Source organism: Solanum verrucosum, unplaced genomic scaffold (assembly GCF_900185275.1).
Source record: "Solanum verrucosum unplaced genomic scaffold, falcon-dt-bn FXZP01000060.1, whole genome shotgun sequence".
Classification (NCBI taxonomy): Eukaryota; Viridiplantae; Streptophyta; class Magnoliopsida; order Solanales; family Solanaceae; genus Solanum; species Solanum verrucosum.
Genome location: NW_026020129.1, coordinates 5,451,110 through 5,472,184, shown reverse-complemented (window position 1 = coordinate 5,472,184; position 21,075 = coordinate 5,451,110). Strand labels below are relative to the sequence as shown.

General features: G+C 29.8%; 1 protein-coding gene across 1 annotated transcript; it reads left to right on the top strand.

Moving 5' to 3' along the window:
- Positions 1-17,142: 17,142 nt before the first annotated feature.
- On the top strand, positions 17,143-20,692 carry LOC125826911 (type I inositol polyphosphate 5-phosphatase 2-like). Its single transcript, XM_049506262.1, has 10 exons — positions 17,143-17,302; positions 17,390-17,495; positions 17,572-17,658; positions 17,807-17,894; positions 18,000-18,104; positions 18,602-19,415; positions 19,577-19,767; positions 19,875-19,983; positions 20,075-20,223; positions 20,306-20,692. Exons 1-10 carry the CDS (start codon positions 17,264-17,266, stop codon positions 20,508-20,510), a joined length of 1,893 nt encoding a protein of 630 aa, XP_049362219.1. The 5' UTR covers positions 17,143-17,263; the 3' UTR covers positions 20,511-20,692.
- Positions 20,693-21,075: the final 383 nt, after the last annotated feature.

Sequence of the window (21,075 nt, the reverse complement as noted above, 5' to 3'; positions counted from 1 at the left end):
GTGTTTAGTTTGTAATTTAGAAATTTACATAACTAATACATGCATAAGTTATAAAAGGATCGAATAAGGTTCAAAAACATCCTTGAATTATGCGAAATAGATCACTTATACCCTCAACTATATTTTGGGATCAAAAATACCCCGCCGTTATCCCAAGAGACCACAAATTGCCTTAATATTTAACTATCCAAATTTTTAGTGACATGGCAAACCACATGAGACTAATCCCTCCACCTAAGTGTTGCCAACTTGGATTCACTAGAACTAAACCTTTAGCGGCGATAAAAGTCGCCACAAAATCCCAAAATATTGCCATTAAAGGTTATGAGTGATTTTTAGTGGTGACTAAGGATGCACAACCATTCCCTAGTATACAATTAATTTCCGGTTGCAACCTAATTTTCTAAAATAAATAACATGCACTATCAATATTAAAAACATCCAATATTATTACGAAAATCATCAAAATTACTTCTCGAATCAAATCTCCTACTACATAATGCATCATTGTACATTTTATGCATTTACATATGAAATAAAAATAAAACATATAGTGTCTTTGAACTCCTCCTTGATCGATATCATTTGTGTTTTTTAAAAATAATGAAGAAAAAAACACAAAATTAGAATTTAATGTTAAAAATTAGTTAAAACCTTTAGTGACGATATTCTGGGATTTTGTGGCGACTTGTGTCGCCGCTAAAGGTCTAGTTCTTTTATAGTGAATCCTAGTTGGCAACGCTTAGGTGGAGGGATTAGTCCCACTTGGCTTGCCACGTCACTAAAAGTTTGGGGTGTTAACTCTTGAGGGGATTTGTGGTCTATTAGGATAACGGCGGGGGCATTTTTTATCCCAAAATGTAACGAAGGGTATAAGTGGTCTATTTCGCATAGTTCAGGGACAATTTTAACCATTTTCCGTAAAAGGATCTATATACTATTTTTTATAGTTGCATAAAATAATAAATAAATATTTTCATAACTATTTCTGTATTACAAATATCCGCATAATTATAACAAATTGCCAAATGAGTAATTTACAAAGTGAAATAAATGAGTTTACATCACTAAGATATGTAAAAGAATCTCTTTTGTGCATAATCTTATTTAATATGTATTTATTAAAATTAGGAAAAATCAATATTGAGAAAATAATTTGGTATGTATATTAAAAAAGAATATATGCAAAAAAGAGTTGATATTACATACCAATTTTATGCATAATCTTTTTAATAAATACATTAGTAAATAATTGGTCAATTAATATTTAGCTTGCCTTAATTATCAAAATCAAGTACTCTTTTCGTAAATTAATCATTAGTTTGAGTTAGTAATTATCAAAATTAACTACATTTATAATTTGGCAAATTTTAATCATTACTTACCAAAATGAAGAGCTTTTCTAAGGCTATATATTTGAGAGAAATTCATAAGTATTTTTCACTACCTTTAAACTTTTAAGCATTAAATCATATATATATACTCTTCAATGGCCTCTACAAAATTCTCCCTTCAATCAGTTTTGCTACTTTGCTTGATTTTGTTCTCCCTTTTGGCTCTTCATCAATGTATGTTCATATTAAATTATTTTTATATTATATTATCAGATAAAATTCTATGTATTCTTATATCTTCATTTTACGAAATGCAGGTGATGAAGATACGAGCGTTAAACCAAAAATTAAAGTTAGTACCTGCCTCCAAATTCCTGATGCAGGAGGACAATATTGTTGTGTAATAGTTCGACCTCGACAATGCTATCCTTTTCTTTTTGAATGTGAGGAACAATGTCCTCATTAAGGTAAATTTTTGAAGAATAATAATGTTAATTAATTCCAAAAAATATATTATGATTTATTTTAATTTGTACTCATGAGTTTGAGTTTTATATTGGCTATTTAAGTTGATGTATGAGTACAATAAAAAGCTGTAATTTTTATTTTATTTTATTTTATAAAATTCAATTACAGTTATTACTATTTTAAATTTTGTTTATCTAGATCATATTAATTTATCTTACTTTTTCTTTTTCTGTCTATTTGAAATTGAAAATTTAATTGATAACTCAATACGATTGTATCAAAATTACTATTTTATTCTTTATTATATAACAACGCCTTTAACATTTTGCCAATCCTATTTGCTACTTTTGACCGTAAGCCATACAAACTAGTCCCCCCTCCCTCTCTCTATTGCGACAACTTCTCTCTTCTAGACACAAACTAGTATTACTTTCTCGCTTCTCAATTTTCGCTTTGATTGTAACAATGACATACAATAAATTAATGTTGTTTCCTCAATTTATTGCATGAGTCTTTAGAATGAATTCGAACAACTATGTTTTAAACAAAGTATTGAAGGAATAACCTAAAGTCTCAAGGATAGTGTGAATAGTTAGAAGTTAGTTGCAAGGTTAACTAACTTATTGAAAGTTAGTTAATTAATTGTGTAGTTAGGTAAACTATTGTAGTTAGTTAGAATTAAGTCCAGTTAGTAGGTCTATATAAACTGGACTCATAATCTTCTAGTAGTATTGAAAAAGAATGAAATTAACAAGATTCTAAATATGTTTCTTCTTTCGCTCCTCTCCTCTCTTATCTTCTCTTTCTCTTTTGAGTATTTCAATTCATTCTTATTGCTTTCTTCATACGATTACACAAAGTGATCAACTTAGAAATTTATGTTAGACTTCTATTCTTGCTTCTATTTCTATTTTTGTGAACATCATGTATATATGATCATCATATGAGCATTTTCTTATCATTTAAATTGAAAATAGAATCGTTAAGAATAAAAAATCGATAAGAAATATTTTATTGATTTGATTATGGTTTAGCATATTCAAAAATAAAAAATCAATAAATTAAACTGCTGAATCGAACCGATCGATGTGCACCCTTATCTGAATGATCTTTATTTTTTGGCCATGCTTAACAAATTTTGCCTTGAAGCAGACGTTCTAATTTTTACCATAAAACAAACGTTTAAGGGAGTGAATCTACACAATTAATAAGAGGTTCTGGTTTATAGACAATAATTAGAACTCTGATATGTTGCCACTTGCCTATCAAACATAAGTTCTAACTTTTTCCTATTAATTAAATTTCAATGTGAAATGAGCTAATTTCAACGTATTTAAAATTTTCATGAATTTTTTTAATGACTATTTTTTCTAACGACACGGTAAAATTAATCAAAAAGATGTCTAACCTAACAAACTAAACATAAATAAATTTGACCCAATTCCCTATTTAATACTCCGGCCTCGATCTTATATTAATTAATCATATTTCTTTTTTACAACTTTGTTAACAAGTCATAGATAAAAAGTGTTTTTTTTTTACTATTTTATCTTTATTTCTCTCATTTTGTTTGAGAATAAGACTAATTAAGGCTCGTTTGGATTGGCTTAAAAAGAAAGCTTTTAAGTCAAAAATAAAAAGTCAAACTGAAATGACTTTTAAATCAAAAAATAAAAAGTAGGGTGAGACCTACTTTTGATTTTTGACTTATTTTAAGTCATTTTAAACTTATTTTAAGTCATTCTTGACCTTGCCAAACACTTCTCAACTTATTTTAAGTCATTTTTGACTTATTTTAAGTTATTTTTTATATTTGCCAAACACTTTCAGAAGTAAAAAACGGACTTAAAAGTAGGTTTGACCAACTTTTAAGTCAATCCAAACACCCTCTAAAACTAATTTTATTTAAAGAATACTTCATTGATAAAGTTGAATAAAATAATTAATTTTATCTTATTTTTGTAAAATGTCAAATATTCTTTAATGACTTTGACAATTAATATTGGACGGAAGGAGCATTTATCAATACTTGGAAGTTGGAGTTGGAGGAGCTTTCTTTCAAATATATAAGTTTTAAGACGCTGATTCAATTTTAGGAGTAATTAGAATTAATACTGTAATTGTTATTTCATATTTTTGACAAATTAAATAAATTTTTTATCTCTTTAATAAAAATAGACTATTCATGTCCATGCACTATCCATAATAATGATTCTTTGGTCCTACCGTTTTTTGTCTATCAATTTGTAAGGGTCGAGTTAGGTAAGTATTAAATTTTGTATAATTAATAATATCATATTTAATAGTTAATTAGGAAGTAAATTATTAATGTATAAAATTAGTATAATGTTTGGTTTATAATTTAGAAATCCGCATAATTAAACATATATAAGTTTTTTTTTTTGGAACCCCAGGATAACCCGCAACCGCTATACCTCTGTCACAGCCTCTGCCCTTCGGGTGAGCACTTTGTGCGCACTGGGTAAACCCCCACTGTGTAATAGCCTGCAAACCACACATGGGATGTAAACCATACTAGGCAAGCCCTATGCGACAAGCTCGACTCAGAAGGCATTGAGGGTGATCGATCCCGGGTCATCCGTGTGGATAACCACCCTCCAAACCAACTTAGCCATCCCGAAGGACTATATATATAAGTTATTAGATGTATTATTTTATGTAGGATAGTAGGTGGAATAACTAAAACATGAATAACTGATACATACATAAAATAATGCATAAATTCTTTCATAACTAACCCTTATATTATTAATATCTACACAACTCTAACCAATTGCATATATATATATATATATATAATTAGGAAAAATCAATATTGAGAATTAATTTGGTATGTATATTAAAAAAGAATATGCGAAAAAGAGTTGATATTACGTACCAATTTTTTTTTATCAGTTTAAAAAAAAATTGGTAATATAATATCAACTCTTTTTTGCATAATCTTTTTAATATATACATTAGTAAATAATTGGTAAATTAATTATTAGCTTGACTTAGTAATTATATAAATCAACTACTTTTATAATTTGGCAAATTTTAATCATTAGTTTAACTTAGTTACCAAAATCAAGAACTTTTTTAAGGCTATATATTTGAGAGAAATTCATAAGTATTTTTCACTACCTTTAAACTTTTAAGCAAAATATTAAATCATATATTTTTCAATGGCCTCCACAAAATTCTCCCTTCAGTCAATTTTGCTACTTTGCTTTATTTTGTTCTCCCTTTTGGCTCTTCATCAATGTATGTCCATATTAAATTATTTTTATATTATTATCAGTGTATAAACATAAAATTATATGTATTCTTATATCTCCATTTTACGAAATGCAGGTGATGAAAGTACGAGCGCTAAACCAGAAATAAAATATGATCACTGCCTCCAAATTCCTGGTGCAGGAGGACAATATTGTTGTGTAATATCTCATGCTCAAGAATGCTATCCTACTCTTGATGAATGTGAGGCAAAATGTGAACGATGATAATTTTATAATGTTAATTAATTCGAAAAAGTATTACTATGATTTATTTCAATTAGTACTCATGAGTTTTGAGTTTCGTTTTGGCTATTTAAGTTGATGTATGAGTACAATTAAAAGCTGTAATTTTTTATTAATAAAAATCAATTACAGTTATTACTATTTTAATTTTTGTATATCCAGAATTCTAGATCATATTTATCTTATTTCTTGTCCGTTATCGAGGGATGTGATACAACGGATGAGGCTGCTCCTATCTTGGGTTTGAGTCCTGGGTATGGAATAATCCTTGGTAGGGAGCGTTGCGGTGCAAATCCAGAATAGTCAGACTTCAATGCGCATACTAAACACTGGATGAAAAACAAAAATGAAATAAAATTTTGTTCCACTTGAAATTGAAAATTTATATAATAGATATCTTAACGCAAAGAAATACTAACTTTTTACTTATATCTAAAAAGTTCCTAACTTATTAATTGGATAACAGTTTCTGGTGAACATTTTTAAATTATTATTTTTTCGTCTTTTGAACCTATTGTTGTAGATCCAAAACAAAAATGCCCCCCTTCATAATTTCAATTAGTATTTGAGAATTTCATGTTGCTGATTAAATTGATGTATAAAAATAATAAAATTGTGATTTAACATTTATACATTATTTTTCTCTCATTGTGAAAGTGACACCTTTTAAAAATAAAATTGTTAAAAATGATATATTTTTATATTTAAGAAAAAATAATAATTTTAGACTTCAATTTTAATCTTAATGATATAATTTTATAATCACATAAACATCATGACATATTACAATTAAAATTTCATTTCTCAAAATTCGAACAGTGTTATATAAGAATTATACTAAGAATTGAGACACATAAGCATCGTACATTTTTGGACCTTGTTTTATCATTTTATGTATATTAATCAAAAGGACGGATGTTGATGTATATATATACCATATTTATACAGTTCCAATAAATGTCAATTTGTGAAATATTCGTGTAACTTAAGAATACCAATCGTTTTTCTTTTTGAATCGACGTGACATGTTATAATAACAACATATTCAGTGTAATCTCATAAAGTGGATTAATTTAGATAGCGTAAAGTATATACAAACTTTATCACTATTTTAGAGATAGAGAAACTGTTTTCGATAGATCTTTAAGGCAGAACAGTATAAAGAAAGAAAGAACGGAAATGAAGAATTGATGTGACAGGTTACACGAAGAATATTACCATTACTATCAGTTTGACAAATACTGGAGAATATAGACAGAAATCCAGCAACATTATTATTATCATATACTATAGTGGAACCTTTTTTTTTTTTTTGTTGATAAATTAAATCGTCCAATGTGAGAAACAGCTATGTCACTCTTGTCATTTTGGTGGATATTCGAAATGGACAAAATGAGAGAAACAACGGGGAAAAAGGAAAATGAGACGTTTCATTCGAACGCGGAACACTAAGAGTTGGGTAGTTTATCGAAAGTGATGTTTCCTAAGTAATGGAAGTTTGCTAAACCTAGAGGAAAATATCTGTGAACATTCTATTATTAGGTTTTGATTATTATTTTTTGGTACTAATTTAGGGGATTTTTGTAACACGTACGCAAAGTTTATTGGATTTGAACAAATTACTCATATCTAGTAAGTGTCATCATGGTATTATAAGCATATTTTGATTGTGAGATTGACTAACTAAACAAAGACCAAATGGGGAATTACTCTCTGTTTAATTTTATTTGTCACTTTTTGTTTTCGAAAGTCAAATTTTATTAATATATAGATGTTGAATCCTCTTTAACTTTTTGGAGTGATAGTTGTGTGGCGTAAGGCATGAGGCAGATATAGAAATAAGGCTTGATGATAAAGATAAATATGTCATCCAAAAGAGGAAGCAAAGTTTGAAGTATTTTGAGTCTTTTATCCAAAAAATTAAAAAGATTGACGAGAATGTCACTCATCGCACTGATTTAAGGTGGATGAAATGGAAACTCACATATCGAGTGTTGAGTGATGAGAAAGTGCCACCAATAATTAAAGACAAGCTCTAGTGATAGTTGGACCAAATTTTTTTTTTATATATATATATTGTATGAGACAGAGTGTTAGTCAGTCAAGAACTCTCGTCGTTCAGGAGTTGATATATAGTTGAAGAAATTAGGATATTGTGATGGATGTATGAACACATTAAAAAAAGATAGGATTAGAAATGAGAAAATCGGGGACAAGGTGTGAGTGCTTCGTTGGAGGACAAATGGTGAAGGTAAAAGTCAGATGGTTTGGACATGTGAAGAGATAATCAGATGTTTCAGTGGGGAGGTGTGAGAGGCTGTGATCTATTGATAGTTTCAAAAGAGGTCAAGGCAAACCGAAGAAGTATTAGAGATAGTTAATTAAATAATATATTGCGCAATTTCAATTTATCAAGAACATGACAAATAGGAGCTGGTTGTGGTGGACAAAATTAGGTAATTATATGTTGGGAGTTTCATAAAACAATATCTTATGTACATATCCAATTGTCAATTAGGATTGGTCCTAAAAGAAGATCTAGTAGTAGAAAAGTCGGTATGGGTATAATATATAGACATATTTTCCACTTTTAACAATGAAACATATATATGGTTAATTAAATAATGAACCAAAATAAACAAATAAATTAAAGACCTATATCTAAAAGTGATATATAATATATTCACTTTGTTCCCTAGGAAGATTTGGGCAATAAAAATCAGAAAAATGAACAAACCAAATCCAAACTATATATTCCAATTTTAGTTATGATTACTAAAGTATGATAGATTTTTTATTTGTAAACATTCCATGTAGTCATTTGCCTTGCCAAAAAGTAAACAGATGCATGAATGTGAAAAATAAAAATATTTAAATTAATAATTCCATGTACCTCTTAATTAATTAAAATATCATGCATGCACAGGAAATATAATTATGCAGAATATTGACTGCCTTGCACTAATCATTAACAAAAACAAAGTACAATTAAAATTGTCAATGAAAATTTGAGAACTCCAAAAAAAAAAGCTCTTTTTCAAACTTGAAATAATGGGTCAACTTGATAAACCAGCATCTTTTTTAAAATTAATCTTCAAATTTAAATTATTATTTTTTTAACTTTCTAAAAAGAAAAATCTAAGCATTGAGGTAATTCATCTGAACCCCCTTGACAATTTCTTTTTACATATATGTTTAGTTTTATCTCTCTTTAGGAATTTTTACCCATTTTGATTTCTTGATAACTTGAACTTACAATCTCAATAAGAGGGGCACTACATGAGTACTGGGGTTCTTCCGAATTCGACCACCTTTAGCAAGAAAATAATTTTAAAAAATAAAAAATAAAAAATAATATATATATATATATATATATTTGAATTCTCTCGACTTCTTCATATGTTTACTTTTTTATATATTGAACTCCTTAATGAAAATTTTGGCTTCACCCTTTTCAGGACGGGAGGTGAAGGGTGCTTAACATTTGAGCAATACCTCTTGTCTCTATATATAGTAGATGTTCAATCTCGGCTCCTTCAATTCTTCGTATATTTACTTCTTCGTATTTTGAACTCTTAATAAAATTTTCGACTCCGCCACGTTACTAGCTATTTGGAATGTCTCGTATGTTAGTACCTTCTTTTTCCTTTTGGCCAACCCCTTTCCCCCTAAATATTTTGTCTAGAATACTGTGAAAATCTTTGTATCAATTTTTTTTTAATTAATAAAGGCCACCTGTCACTTTAGTTGTTAGTTCTGTACCTTGGTTAATTAATTATTACAAAACCAATGGATATTGATGAAAAGGTCTTAATTAAAAATTTAATGTCTACTATTACGCGTAATTAGGTAATCGATTAACATAATATCTTTTAGATTGATGACATAAGGTTGTTGAAAATCGACCTCTAAATTGTATTAGTAGAGTTTTAGTTTCTAATTAAATTATTTAACTAGAATTAAAGCATGCTAATAATCACTTTAAGAACAACTAATTTAATGGATGAATCTTTTGTTATTTTAATCGCTCAGATGAAAAATAGTTGTGACTTATAAGATGCTTGATTTGACAAGTGTACCCCAAATCAATAGAAGGAAATGAAATTAATTAAATAAAACAAAAGAATTTAAACTTTGATAATGACAAAAAATAACAAGCAAAGTCAATTACGATTCTGAGAAATAACCAATTGAATGTATTAAATAAATAAAGTGGGGGAAATTTTTGAAAGGGATAGAGAAAAAAGAAAATTAACTTAAACATCAAGAAGAATAGAAAACAAAAAGATAAGAAAAATATCTTAGTTGTAAAGCTAATGAAAATAAAATAAAATAAAAAATAGGAGCAGGTGAAGAGAAATTGAATCCTATAATAATTAATTAGCATATTTGTTTATGTTAGGGTTGTGTATCGGTCAGTTTGGTTTTGGAATTTTATCGGTTATCTTTTTGTGATCATGCTAAATCATTATGGAACCGTTAAGATATCGATTTATCGGTTCGGTTATTAGGTTAATCGTTAACAGTTCACATAATTTTCATTGAGAATTACTAATGGACTAATCACTCATTAACAGTACGCAGTAGTCAGTAGTCACCGATGAATTTTTCTAGTCCAATACTCACTCACTGTAATGAGAAGATAAAAACAAACACTTAAAGTAAGGGAATCAACCATTTGAATCTCAATTAAGACACTTAGAGAATAATATTCAATATAACTTGCCGGCGTGGGAGCAGTGACAATGAATCAATGAGTGATGTCGCAACTTTGGAATATTATTATGAAATTTGAGTGTCAACTATAAAGTCACTGTAAAGAGTCTGAAGATTGAAGTGTAAACCCTAAAGGCTAAAAGTGCCTAAGGCCTTAAGTGATATAAATGTAATTTATTAAACTTCTTATCGGGGCACCCGGCTAGAAATATGGCCAAACCGAGACCCGAATCGATAAGTCGATAAGAAGTTTATAGTAAATCGAGACCCGAATCGATAAATCATTAACCCGAACCATTGACCCAATAACAAAATTATTGGTTTTGAACAACCCTACCCACTGTAAGGAAATAGAGTGTTTCCTATATATATATATATATATATATATATATTTCATTTGGTATTCCATATCCACATTAATTTCTGACTATTTTGAATTCACACAGCTTTGGATCCCATTCGGGAGGAAGGGCTATCTACCAAGAACTCTTTCATATACAGGGCTCGAACCCAAAATCTCAGATTAAGATCAAACGTGAAAATTAAATAGTAGCCTTATTGCTAATGATACTCTTATATTATTAACAGTTAATGGTAGGTGATAGAAACTACTTGTGATTGGGAGGGGTGGTAAGACGAAGTAGGCGAGAGAATTATTGTATTGTTAGACTATCAAAAATTGTGATATAGTAATCTGTATTCTTTCATCTTTGATCAAAATTTTGAATTCGAAGCTTGTGTATGAAGCCACGTCTTTGAGAACTGAGAACACTCCCAAATTGAAAATTTTCAGCGTAAATTTGAATTAATCGAATTTCAAAGAGATTCAAGAGTCGGAAGAGAACCAATTATTATTATATATATATTATTTATTTATTAGAAGTGACAGGTATATATGTTTATTCGTCCAGACCATAATCCATTACAATTACATTGTTGTGATCAAATTGTCCTCATATACTATGCTTCCTCATGATTAATAGACACATGATTTCCATTTGAATTCCTTATAGGAAATATTTATGGAGAACCTCTTTTGAATAAGAAGTTTTATCACATATTTTCTACTAATTGCTTATATGTTGGGGTCGAATTTCCTTGGTCCAGAGTTGTCTTTGTTAGAGAATGTGTTTATCTTCAATGTGGAACTTCTCAATGTGAATCTGGGTATAGTCAGACTCCAATGTAGATATCAAACACAAAATGAAAAACCAAAAAAATAGTGTTAGTGGTAGTATTTCTTAATACTGACAGCTATATGTTAATCCACACTAACCACTATAATTATAATCATTGTTAGGTCTTATAAGTTATGATGTTGAGATCAAATTGTCCACGTACTTCTCTCTTTTGTGACTAACACCTACATGCTTTCCATCATTTGAACACCTTTTTTGGATCTTTTTTTCTTCTCTTTTGAAGAAGTTTGATGAGTAATAGATTTTTAATACTCCCTTTGTTTCGTATTATTTGATTCATATTGACTTGACATATGTCGTAACTTTTTTTAATTAAAGGTGTATTTTACCAAATTATATTTTGGATTCTAAATTTGATTATTATTATTTTATATAGTTATTTAATAATAAAAATAGTACTGAGAAAAAACAATTTTTTTGATTTACTAAAATGGATAAGTAAAATAAAATATTTATTTTTGATAATGAAACCAACGGGAGATTTGTAAAGGAATGAATCATTTGCCTATTCTTTTTTGTTCCCGTGTTGTTTATAATTTTTGCTATTTGAGGAAGTTCCAATCCATCCTATCAATAGTACTATACTCCTCAATATCCTGCACAAATGACCAAATTAAATATATTTGTGTTTGGTAGGAACGAAAATATTTTTTATGATTTTTTTTATTATTAAAAAAGTGAATTTTCATTTATTTTATGTAAATCGTTAAGTAAGAAATATTATCTTAAAATTATTTATATATAATTTAAATAAATATATGAGAAATGAGGGTAAGTGTATTAGAGTGTATGGGACGATGGGGATAGTGCTACGTGGGTAGGATGAAGATGATATATATTAAAGGACGAAATATAAATAATTAATAAAAAATATAATTTATAGAACTTGTTTTTCTTATTTTTTAAGAACATTCTTTGTACAAAAAATAAATGCTCCCACACGCTTTTTTCCAACTTGTTTTTTGGAAACTTTTAAGAAAAATAAAATAGAAACAAGCAAAAAGCTTGCAAACTTTTCTAGAAAAGTTTGTGGTCAAACTCCTCAAGAAGAGACTTTACTTAATAAGGTATCCTATGCCTAAACTAATAATTCCTACATTCATTTTTAGTTGTCTAATATTAATTTGATACGTTTTTTTAAAAATAAAAATATAATAATAATAATTGTATTATATCATCATTTCCTCTTTTGAATATAATAAATTTCATATTTAAAAAATAATTAATTATAAAATTAATAATTAAATTAAAAATTAAGTCATAAATTATAATCTCTTGTTTCTCCATGTTTTAAATTTATATTCTGGAATATAGATTGCAAATCCTTGCTTCACATTGCATATAAAAATGATTGGTTTCCCTTAAACAATGTGGACAATATTTGTTTTTTAGTTTTTTTTCAGAAAACACAGAAAGTTTCTAATATTTTTTATTTTTATTTTGTTCATTCTTGGTCTAAAATAAATTTAAATGGAAGATGATTTAGAGGTAATTTCAAAATTTTAACATGATGAATTCAATCTTTATATTCTTAATTATCACTGAGTTGATGTTACTTTTAAAATTATAATATTTTTCAAAAATTTAAGAATTTTTAATGATTGAAGTATTAAGAAATTTCTGAATTGTGGGTAGTAAAGGATTTACATTATTATTCTAATTTATTTACAATCATGCTAACAAAAAAACAAAAGCAAAAATAAAAATAAAAATGGACAGACCGACCACAAGAAAACATTAGTTTCTAAAAATTATATTAAAATAATAATAATACAATACACATGAGTTTCTGATTTCGGCGCCTATATTTTTTTGTTTAATTAAAAAACATCATATTAATCATTAAACAATTCTGATAAAATTCAGATTTCAGAGCAGAAGTTTTATGCAGAAAAATCTAAGGTAATAAATAAATAAATGGGTTTTAATATAAGGGGGTCAAATGATTGGATTAAAATAGATTGCGCTAATATATAAGCGCGAAAATAAGAAACAATCTCATCTTCCTTTTTAATTATTTTGATAAGGGGATGAAGAAAGTGGACAATACAGACTTGTATTTCTCATCAAATAAATACAAAATATGAATTATATTGAAAACGCTTCTAACCCCATTAAAAGTTACTTGGATTAAATTGATTGAGTTGGAATGGACTAATAATGAATTATAACTTAGTTCACCCAATTCTTAGGTATTAAGATTTTATTTTTTTTGTTTATTTTTAAAAATTATTTCAGTACCAAATGATTTTTTTTTCTTACTATAACTATATATAAAACATATCAAATAAAAAAAATATTTTGAAATCCCAACTACCGATCGAGAAAATAGTAAAGTGGCACTAAACATAATTTTAGAAGGACCTTCCTAGAAAAGAAATGAGTCTAGTTTAGATGACGAGGAAATTAACTTTCAATTTGAAAATAGCAAGTCAGTGACTAAATCAAACTTAAATAAATTGAACGAATCAAATTTTCATGAACTAATTTTTGCTCCGCAATTCCTTCTAGCATGTTCTTAAAAGGAAAGGTACTCCTTTCGTACACTTGCCCTATTTGGTCCCATATTAAAAAATATCTTTACTTATCCACGACTATTACTATTATTACCTTTATAGCCACTTTTAATAGTTTTCCATGGCTTCAATCTAAAGTCACCTTCAAAGACAACTGTTATTTTTTATGATATTATTCAACATATATTACCTCCACATTTAGTGCTCTTTACTTTGTCCCACTACCCATATCCTTCAACCCATTACATCATTTCTTCATTTGTTTCTTGTAATTAGTGCCTTCTATTTTGGTCCCACTCTATATATACTATTTTATACATTATGATGAGTTATGACTTGTGTTATATATATCTTGTCATGTCTCAACTAAGTGTTATTCTAGATAGTTCTTATATTCTTATTCACCATAGATATCAAGTAACTAAGAAATCGTTTTGATTGGTGAGATAACAAATTATTTGGTTATATATGTGATAACATTCGTAATATCTATATTCAAGTGTGTTTCGAAAATATGATGAAAAATGTTCGTCTAATATTCTTTTTTCACAGCATGTTGTAGTCATGAGTGTCTTTTTTTGGTCTTCTATTTTAACATGTTGAGTGAGAAATGTCTCTTCATTCATTTCAGTTTATTCATTGATCTAAGACTTATTATGCATATTTATTTTCTTTTTGACTCTTGGGGCGGTGGTATTTTTGAATGAAGTTCATCTGAAGCTCACCTATATACCATAGGATAAGCGATTATCGAAAGTTTGAAATTGACTTTAATGAATAAAACTTCCTCATACGGTCACTAAAACAGGTTCCTTTAGACGATTTGGTTGTTAAAACTATAGAGAGCCGGAAATAAGTCAAACATTATTTTGTTTTTTTGGTTGTTAAAACTATAGAGAGCCGGAAATAAGTGAAACATTATTTTTTTTTTTGCTAAAACAATAAATAAATTTGTTCACTTCATGATCACTAAACTTATATAATTTTGTTGATCCACAACTTAATTTAATGTTTCATTTCTTGTAAATTTAATTAATCCCTTTGGTTATGGGTTGTGATTAGATAGCTATCATCCACCATATGCTAATCTTTTATCCATATTTATATTTATGTAACTTGTATATTGTATATGTTTATTTGTATTTATATATATACCATCCGGCCTATAACTTTACAACTGTTTAATTCAATGTGAACGCTAACTTTTTTAATTAGTAATGAAGCATTGACTTATAATTTTGTTAATCTGGTTTTTTATTTTATTTTATTTTTCATAAGAAGGTGACCACATATTTTTTTTGGTTGTGGGGTTTTTTGGAATCTTAATATTATGTGCAAGTCAGGCGGTGTCTTTTCTTTACAAGTTGCATTTTCTTAATTACACGTTTTTAGGTTTTGTTCGTTATCACTCACATCTTCACTTAATCAAATTGACTTAAAAAGAATTGATTATTTTTTTAAAAAATAATATGTTGTGGTTAAGGTTACATTGGGGCAAAGTTATTGCAGAAACTAGAGTCAATGAATAATAATCAAGGATTGTGATGGAATGAATAAAAAATTCTTCAATTCAGTAGGTTGGTCGTTCTCTAGCTAGTGACTAGCCTAGCTATGGAACTAGGTATACACTGGTACGTTGAGACTCTATTCTAAGAGTGTGATAACGTTTGGGCTTATAAATTTCGCTAATTAAGCTTTGCTTTCTTTTTTTTCCTTTACTGATTAAATGGAAATAACCTTGATTGATGAGTCAACGAAACTTTACTTTTCTTGTAGTCGGTCCTCCCTTATTATTTTAAGGTCTCGATTTTGAGCCTAAAGTAAGAAAAAGAATCTCAACAAATTGAGTTTTTCCTTTAATAAATCTTATGTGATACGATAGCGAATTAATCACAATCCCACAATATGGTACCAAATTAACACTTGCATTGTATGTATACATTTTGCTTTTCTTTTTTTCTTTTTTGCATGTGTACATTTTTTTTAGTTAAAAAGCAATTTGTTGAGTTTCTTTTCTCTACCACTCTTTAGGAATAGTGGTGGAGATACCTTATGCCAAAGAGTGTCAAATGACAGACTTGTGAATATTTATTGGTCAAAAAATTATATAGTTTACTTACTTACTAAGGTTAAAATTTTACTTTTGTGTATCATGTTTATTATAGGTTGATTTTTTTTATTTTTTTTTAGGTGTGTATATCTTTTTTTTTATTATTTCGACACTTCAATAAAGAAAATTAATTTCGCCATTGCTAGAAGCTTTCATCTTTTTTATTTTTGTGATGAATTAAATTCATAACCTTAGGATTGAATGTGGAGAATGCTTACTGCTATTTTGCCTTTTAAATTATGCCTAAAGAAGACCTTGAAACTGGATGATCTTGAATTATTCATCCCGCTTACTCTATGGTCAAATCATCAATGTCAATAGTTCAAAGTATTGCCTATGGAGCAAAACTTATTAAACTTGACATTTAGTCGATGAGATAAACAGAGTCAAAATTCAAGACCACCTATTTTTAAAATTATTTTTTCGTATCAGATTGAACCCACGGAACCGGTCCTAGGGAGAGAAAGAAGGGGTAGGCAGCCTAATTGTGATTGGTTGGTCAAGCTAACTTAGGCTCTAGGTGCAATGAGAAGCCAATACCTGTAGCTTGATCACTCAACTGTAAATTTTAATAAACCCTTAATTAAACAAAGTGATTAACTACCTTTTTTTAAAATAAAAAAAACTAGATCTTAATCCTTTTTAAATATTCCACATTAATATGGTCTGTATCATTCTGGAATTTTTTAATTAATTTTGTCTTGTAGTTACAACCATGAAATAAAGATTAAAGCAGCTGATTTGCATTTTGGAATATTTTATTAGCATAAAAATCTGTCCTAACTTTTGGTGTCAATGGCTTATATCCATGATCAAGAGTTCATCCGAACCTCTTTCAACAGAAAATTATACTGTTTATACATAATTAAAATTAATTTTTTTTTATGTATATATAGTAGATGTTGACCCTCTTAGATTTTTTTTTTATATTTTAAACCCCTTAATAAAAATTCTGACTCCGTTTTCCTTTGAGGAGTGCAAGCATTAATTACTGAACTTTTAGTGCTTGAGATTTCTTGTAATTGATAATGACTTCATTGAATTTTTATACTTCTTTTAATTTGTGTCTAACAATAATATCAACCTTTTTTTTTCAATAAAATGACAAGTTTTAGGACCATTCAAGATTTTTTTAATTTTATTTTTTTTGTGATATACAAGTTGGAGGACAGCATATATCTGTTAAGTTTTTTTTTGGCCAATAGTTCTTCTGTCCTTTCCATTTGTTCTTACTTAGAATCTTTTTTGTATTAAAAAAAGTCTGACCAAATTGACAACCTTTTTTCTTGCCCCCTTATATACATAAATATATTACATATTAAACTCACACCAACACTTGAAACATTTACTCCCTTCTTTTCTGTTTCTGTTTTGTTTTCTGTTTTCTTGATTGTGTGTTATGCAAATGAAAACAAGAAGGGGAAAGAGATCATCTCAGGTGTGTGTTTACATGTTCTGTTTTATGTATATATATTGTATTCATATTAATAAGTTTTTCAAACGTTAAGCTGTTGTTTTGTTGTAGGCCTTTTGGCCATCCATTGTGATGAAGAAATGGCTGAATATTCCACCTAAGGTGTATGATTTTAGTGAAGATGAAGCTGATACCGAAACGGAGAGCGAAGATGATGGTATGTAAATTTTCATATATATATATGAAAAAAATTGATTCATGATATTTGTTATTGATTAGTTGTGAATTTCTAGCTTGCTCACTCAAAGATGAAAGGATGGTTGAAGATCATGGACATCGAAAACCGGGGAAGCTTAATGAATGCCAGACTCAAACTACAGGTGCTAATGAAAATTCCAATGAAAACATCAACTCCTTTTCATATATTAAACTGAGACTCATCAGTTCGATCATTAAGTTTGTGTCCTGTTTATACTGATTGAGTACTCTTATTATGATGTTTGATTAGTTGAACTTTGAATTGATCAGGGAAGCGTTCGGTTGAGTATACACCGAGACACAGGAGAGGGAAATCAGAAACTTTGAGAGCTCAGTATATTAACACGAAAGAAGTGAGGTTTGTCTTTACAATCAGTTACATGGTGGTTTGGTTTGATTTTTTTCGGACTTGAAGGCCGGTTGGAAGAGTTAGAAGATTTATATAAGCCTTGATTTTCTGCAGAGTTACAGTTGGTACATGGAATGTGGCAGGAAGACTTCCTGATGAAGATCTAGATATTGATGAGTGGCTTTGTATGCAAGAACCAGCAGATATCTATATTCTTGGGTATGCATAAAATACTTTTAGGAACTTTCCAATGAACTGTAGCAGATTTCCTGTTTGTTTTAGCTCATGTCAAATCCGTTGTGCAGTAAATCCATGTTGAAGAGTCCCATCTTTGAGCTAGCTTTTGGGGTTGAGTTAGCCCCGATGTTCATTTCTTTAACATGATATCAGACCAGAACTCATCTTACCTCTTGCTACCTAATGTTAGGTCCTCCATATTAAAAAATTGTCCACGCTTCAGATGTCTAGTCTTGGGTGTGTGGGGTTGAAGAGTCCAACATCGGGCTCTTACGGGGTGGATGGTCTCTTTATATGTGACCTGGAAAATACTCACCTCTCGAGCTAGCTTTTGGGGTTGAGTTAGGCCGAAGATCCATTTATTGAATCTATTGAGTTTATATGATGTAGTTGTTTATGACCTGCAACATGTTGTTTGTTGAAAATTAGAAGACACATAAATGAGTTCAACCTTAAAAGTTTGTATCTGCTGTTTACAGATTCCAAGAGGTGGTCCCTCTGAATGCTGGAAATGTACTGGGAGCAGAAAATAGAAGGCCAGTTCCGAAATGGGAGGCGATCATCCGAAGAACATTAAACAGGACGGAGGAACCTGAAACTAAGCTCAAGAGTTATAGTGCTCCGCCTTCTCCAGTTTTAAGGACTTCTTCTGCTGATGACATAATGGCGGATGCGGTTGATGCTCCTGAGCTGGATAGAATGGAAGATGAGGCATCACTCGATACAGCTTTGATTTTCCAGAACAATACTATCAACTTAGGAAAGAATCTCTATTTAAAGAGGATATATGGCATTGATTGTGACAGTAGATTGGATTGGCCTGAACGTCCACTGGATGCGACATCTCAAGTTCTTTCTTCTAATTTTAAGTTGAGGAGAGTCTTCAGTAGTACCGCGAGATTTGGTTTTGGTACCATAGACAATCTTCTTGCTTTTGACACTACAGGATTAGACGGTAGAGGGTTAAAAAGGGTGCACCAAAGCTCAGGAAACTTAGGATTGATGTCAATGGATCAAAAAGAAGAACCTGTAGTTCTTGATGCTCTTTCTGATGGCCCTGATCAATTTTTTGATGAGGAAAATGACATGTTTGATGAATTTCCAGAGGTCAAAGAAGAAAATTCACTTCTAGATCATACAGTGAAGTCTCGTCCAATGTATGTACGTATTGTCAGCAAGCAGATGGTTGGTATATATGTATCAGTTTGGGTACGTCGAAGATTGAGGAGGCATATAAACAACTTGCAAGTCTCTGCTGTTGGAATTGGACTTATGGGATACATGGGCAATAAGGTAATGCTTCTTCTTTCAGTTAAGACAATCAGGCTCTTACTGCTTTCGATTCCCCCTATCTCTTTCTCCGACCCCTTATGTATCTGTCTACACTTGTAAATGATCCATAAGCCAATTATAGCACTAATAGCTGACTTAGAAGTGATGACATGCCATTACAGGGATCTGTTTCTGTGAGCATGTCTCTTTATCAGTCGCGGCTATGCTTTGTTTGTTCTCATTTGTCATCCGGACAAAAGGAAGGGGCAGAGCAAAGGCGTAACTCTGATGTCAATGAAATCATGAGACGTACTCATTTCACGTCCATATTTGACACAGATACAGATGAACCACAAACAATTCCATCTCATGAGTAAGTACCTCTACAGTGAACTCAACAACCATTTCAGTTTTTCGCGTTAAGACATGTTAATTCAGTAACTACAAACAATATATATAACTTTACTTCAACATCTACAGTCAGATATTCTGGTTTGGAGACTTAAATTATCGAATCAGTATGGCGGATGCTGAGGTACGGAAGCTTGTTGCCAATAAGCAATGGGATGAACTACTCAACAGTGATCAAGTAAGTCAATACTAAACTTTGTCTCAAGTTTCCATTTTATGCATAAATTCCTACGAAAACTAAACGAATTAGTGTTGCATCTCATGAGCAGTTACACAAAGAACTCCAAAATGGGCATGTCTTTGCTGGTTGGAAGGAAGGATTGGTTAACTTTGCACCAACTTACAAGTATGAATTCAACAGTGATAGATACAACGGAGAAATTACGAGAGAAGGGGAAAAGAAGAGATCACCAGCATGGTAAGCAACAAGTTTGATAGTCTAGAAGAATCGCGAGAAGCATGACATAAATTTTAACTGTATTTTCTTCATGTTTATGCAGGTGTGATCGTATACTATGGTTAGGAAAAGGTATAAAACAGCTGTTTTACAAGCGCGCAGAGTTAAAACTATCAGATCATAGACCTGTAAGCTCAATGTTCTCAGTAGAAGTGGAAATATTTGACCACAGAAAACTACAGAGAGTTCTCAATGTTAAAAGTGCTTCAGTACATCCTGACATTCTGCTAGAGATTGGAGAGTACTAAAAGATGAAACTTCTGCAGATAAAAACTAACATTAGGTGAGTTGCCAGAATACAACTCGCAACAAAAAAAGAACATATCATATACTAGAGCTGGCTACAAGAAAAATGTGTCTAATGTTTTGTACAAAGTGAGTTTTCCTTTGTATTTGATTTTGATCTGGGACATCCTATAATGTATTTTTTCATAGGCTTGTATCCCTTAGTGTGAATTTAGTTCATACATTGATTTTCCTAATTTCTCTTTTTATTGTATTACTTTGTTTGTTTACATTACCCCATTAGAATAGAAGGGAACAACTGTATATTTTAGTAAAATTATGTCTAGGTAGAAATTTCAAAGTTTTTTTACATTTAGAGTAAGTGTTATGCTTGTAACTTGAGGTCAATTGAATAAAATTACTAATTGCATTTCTTTCAATCTTCATCAACTCATGGAACATAATACATAAACATATACTCAAACTTGGCCTCGCGGCGAGCACAACTCTCTTCCCATTTACGAGTGTTCAAGAAGTCATCTCCTGATTCGTTATCCAAGTTTCAAGGTACACGTATAGACATTCAAC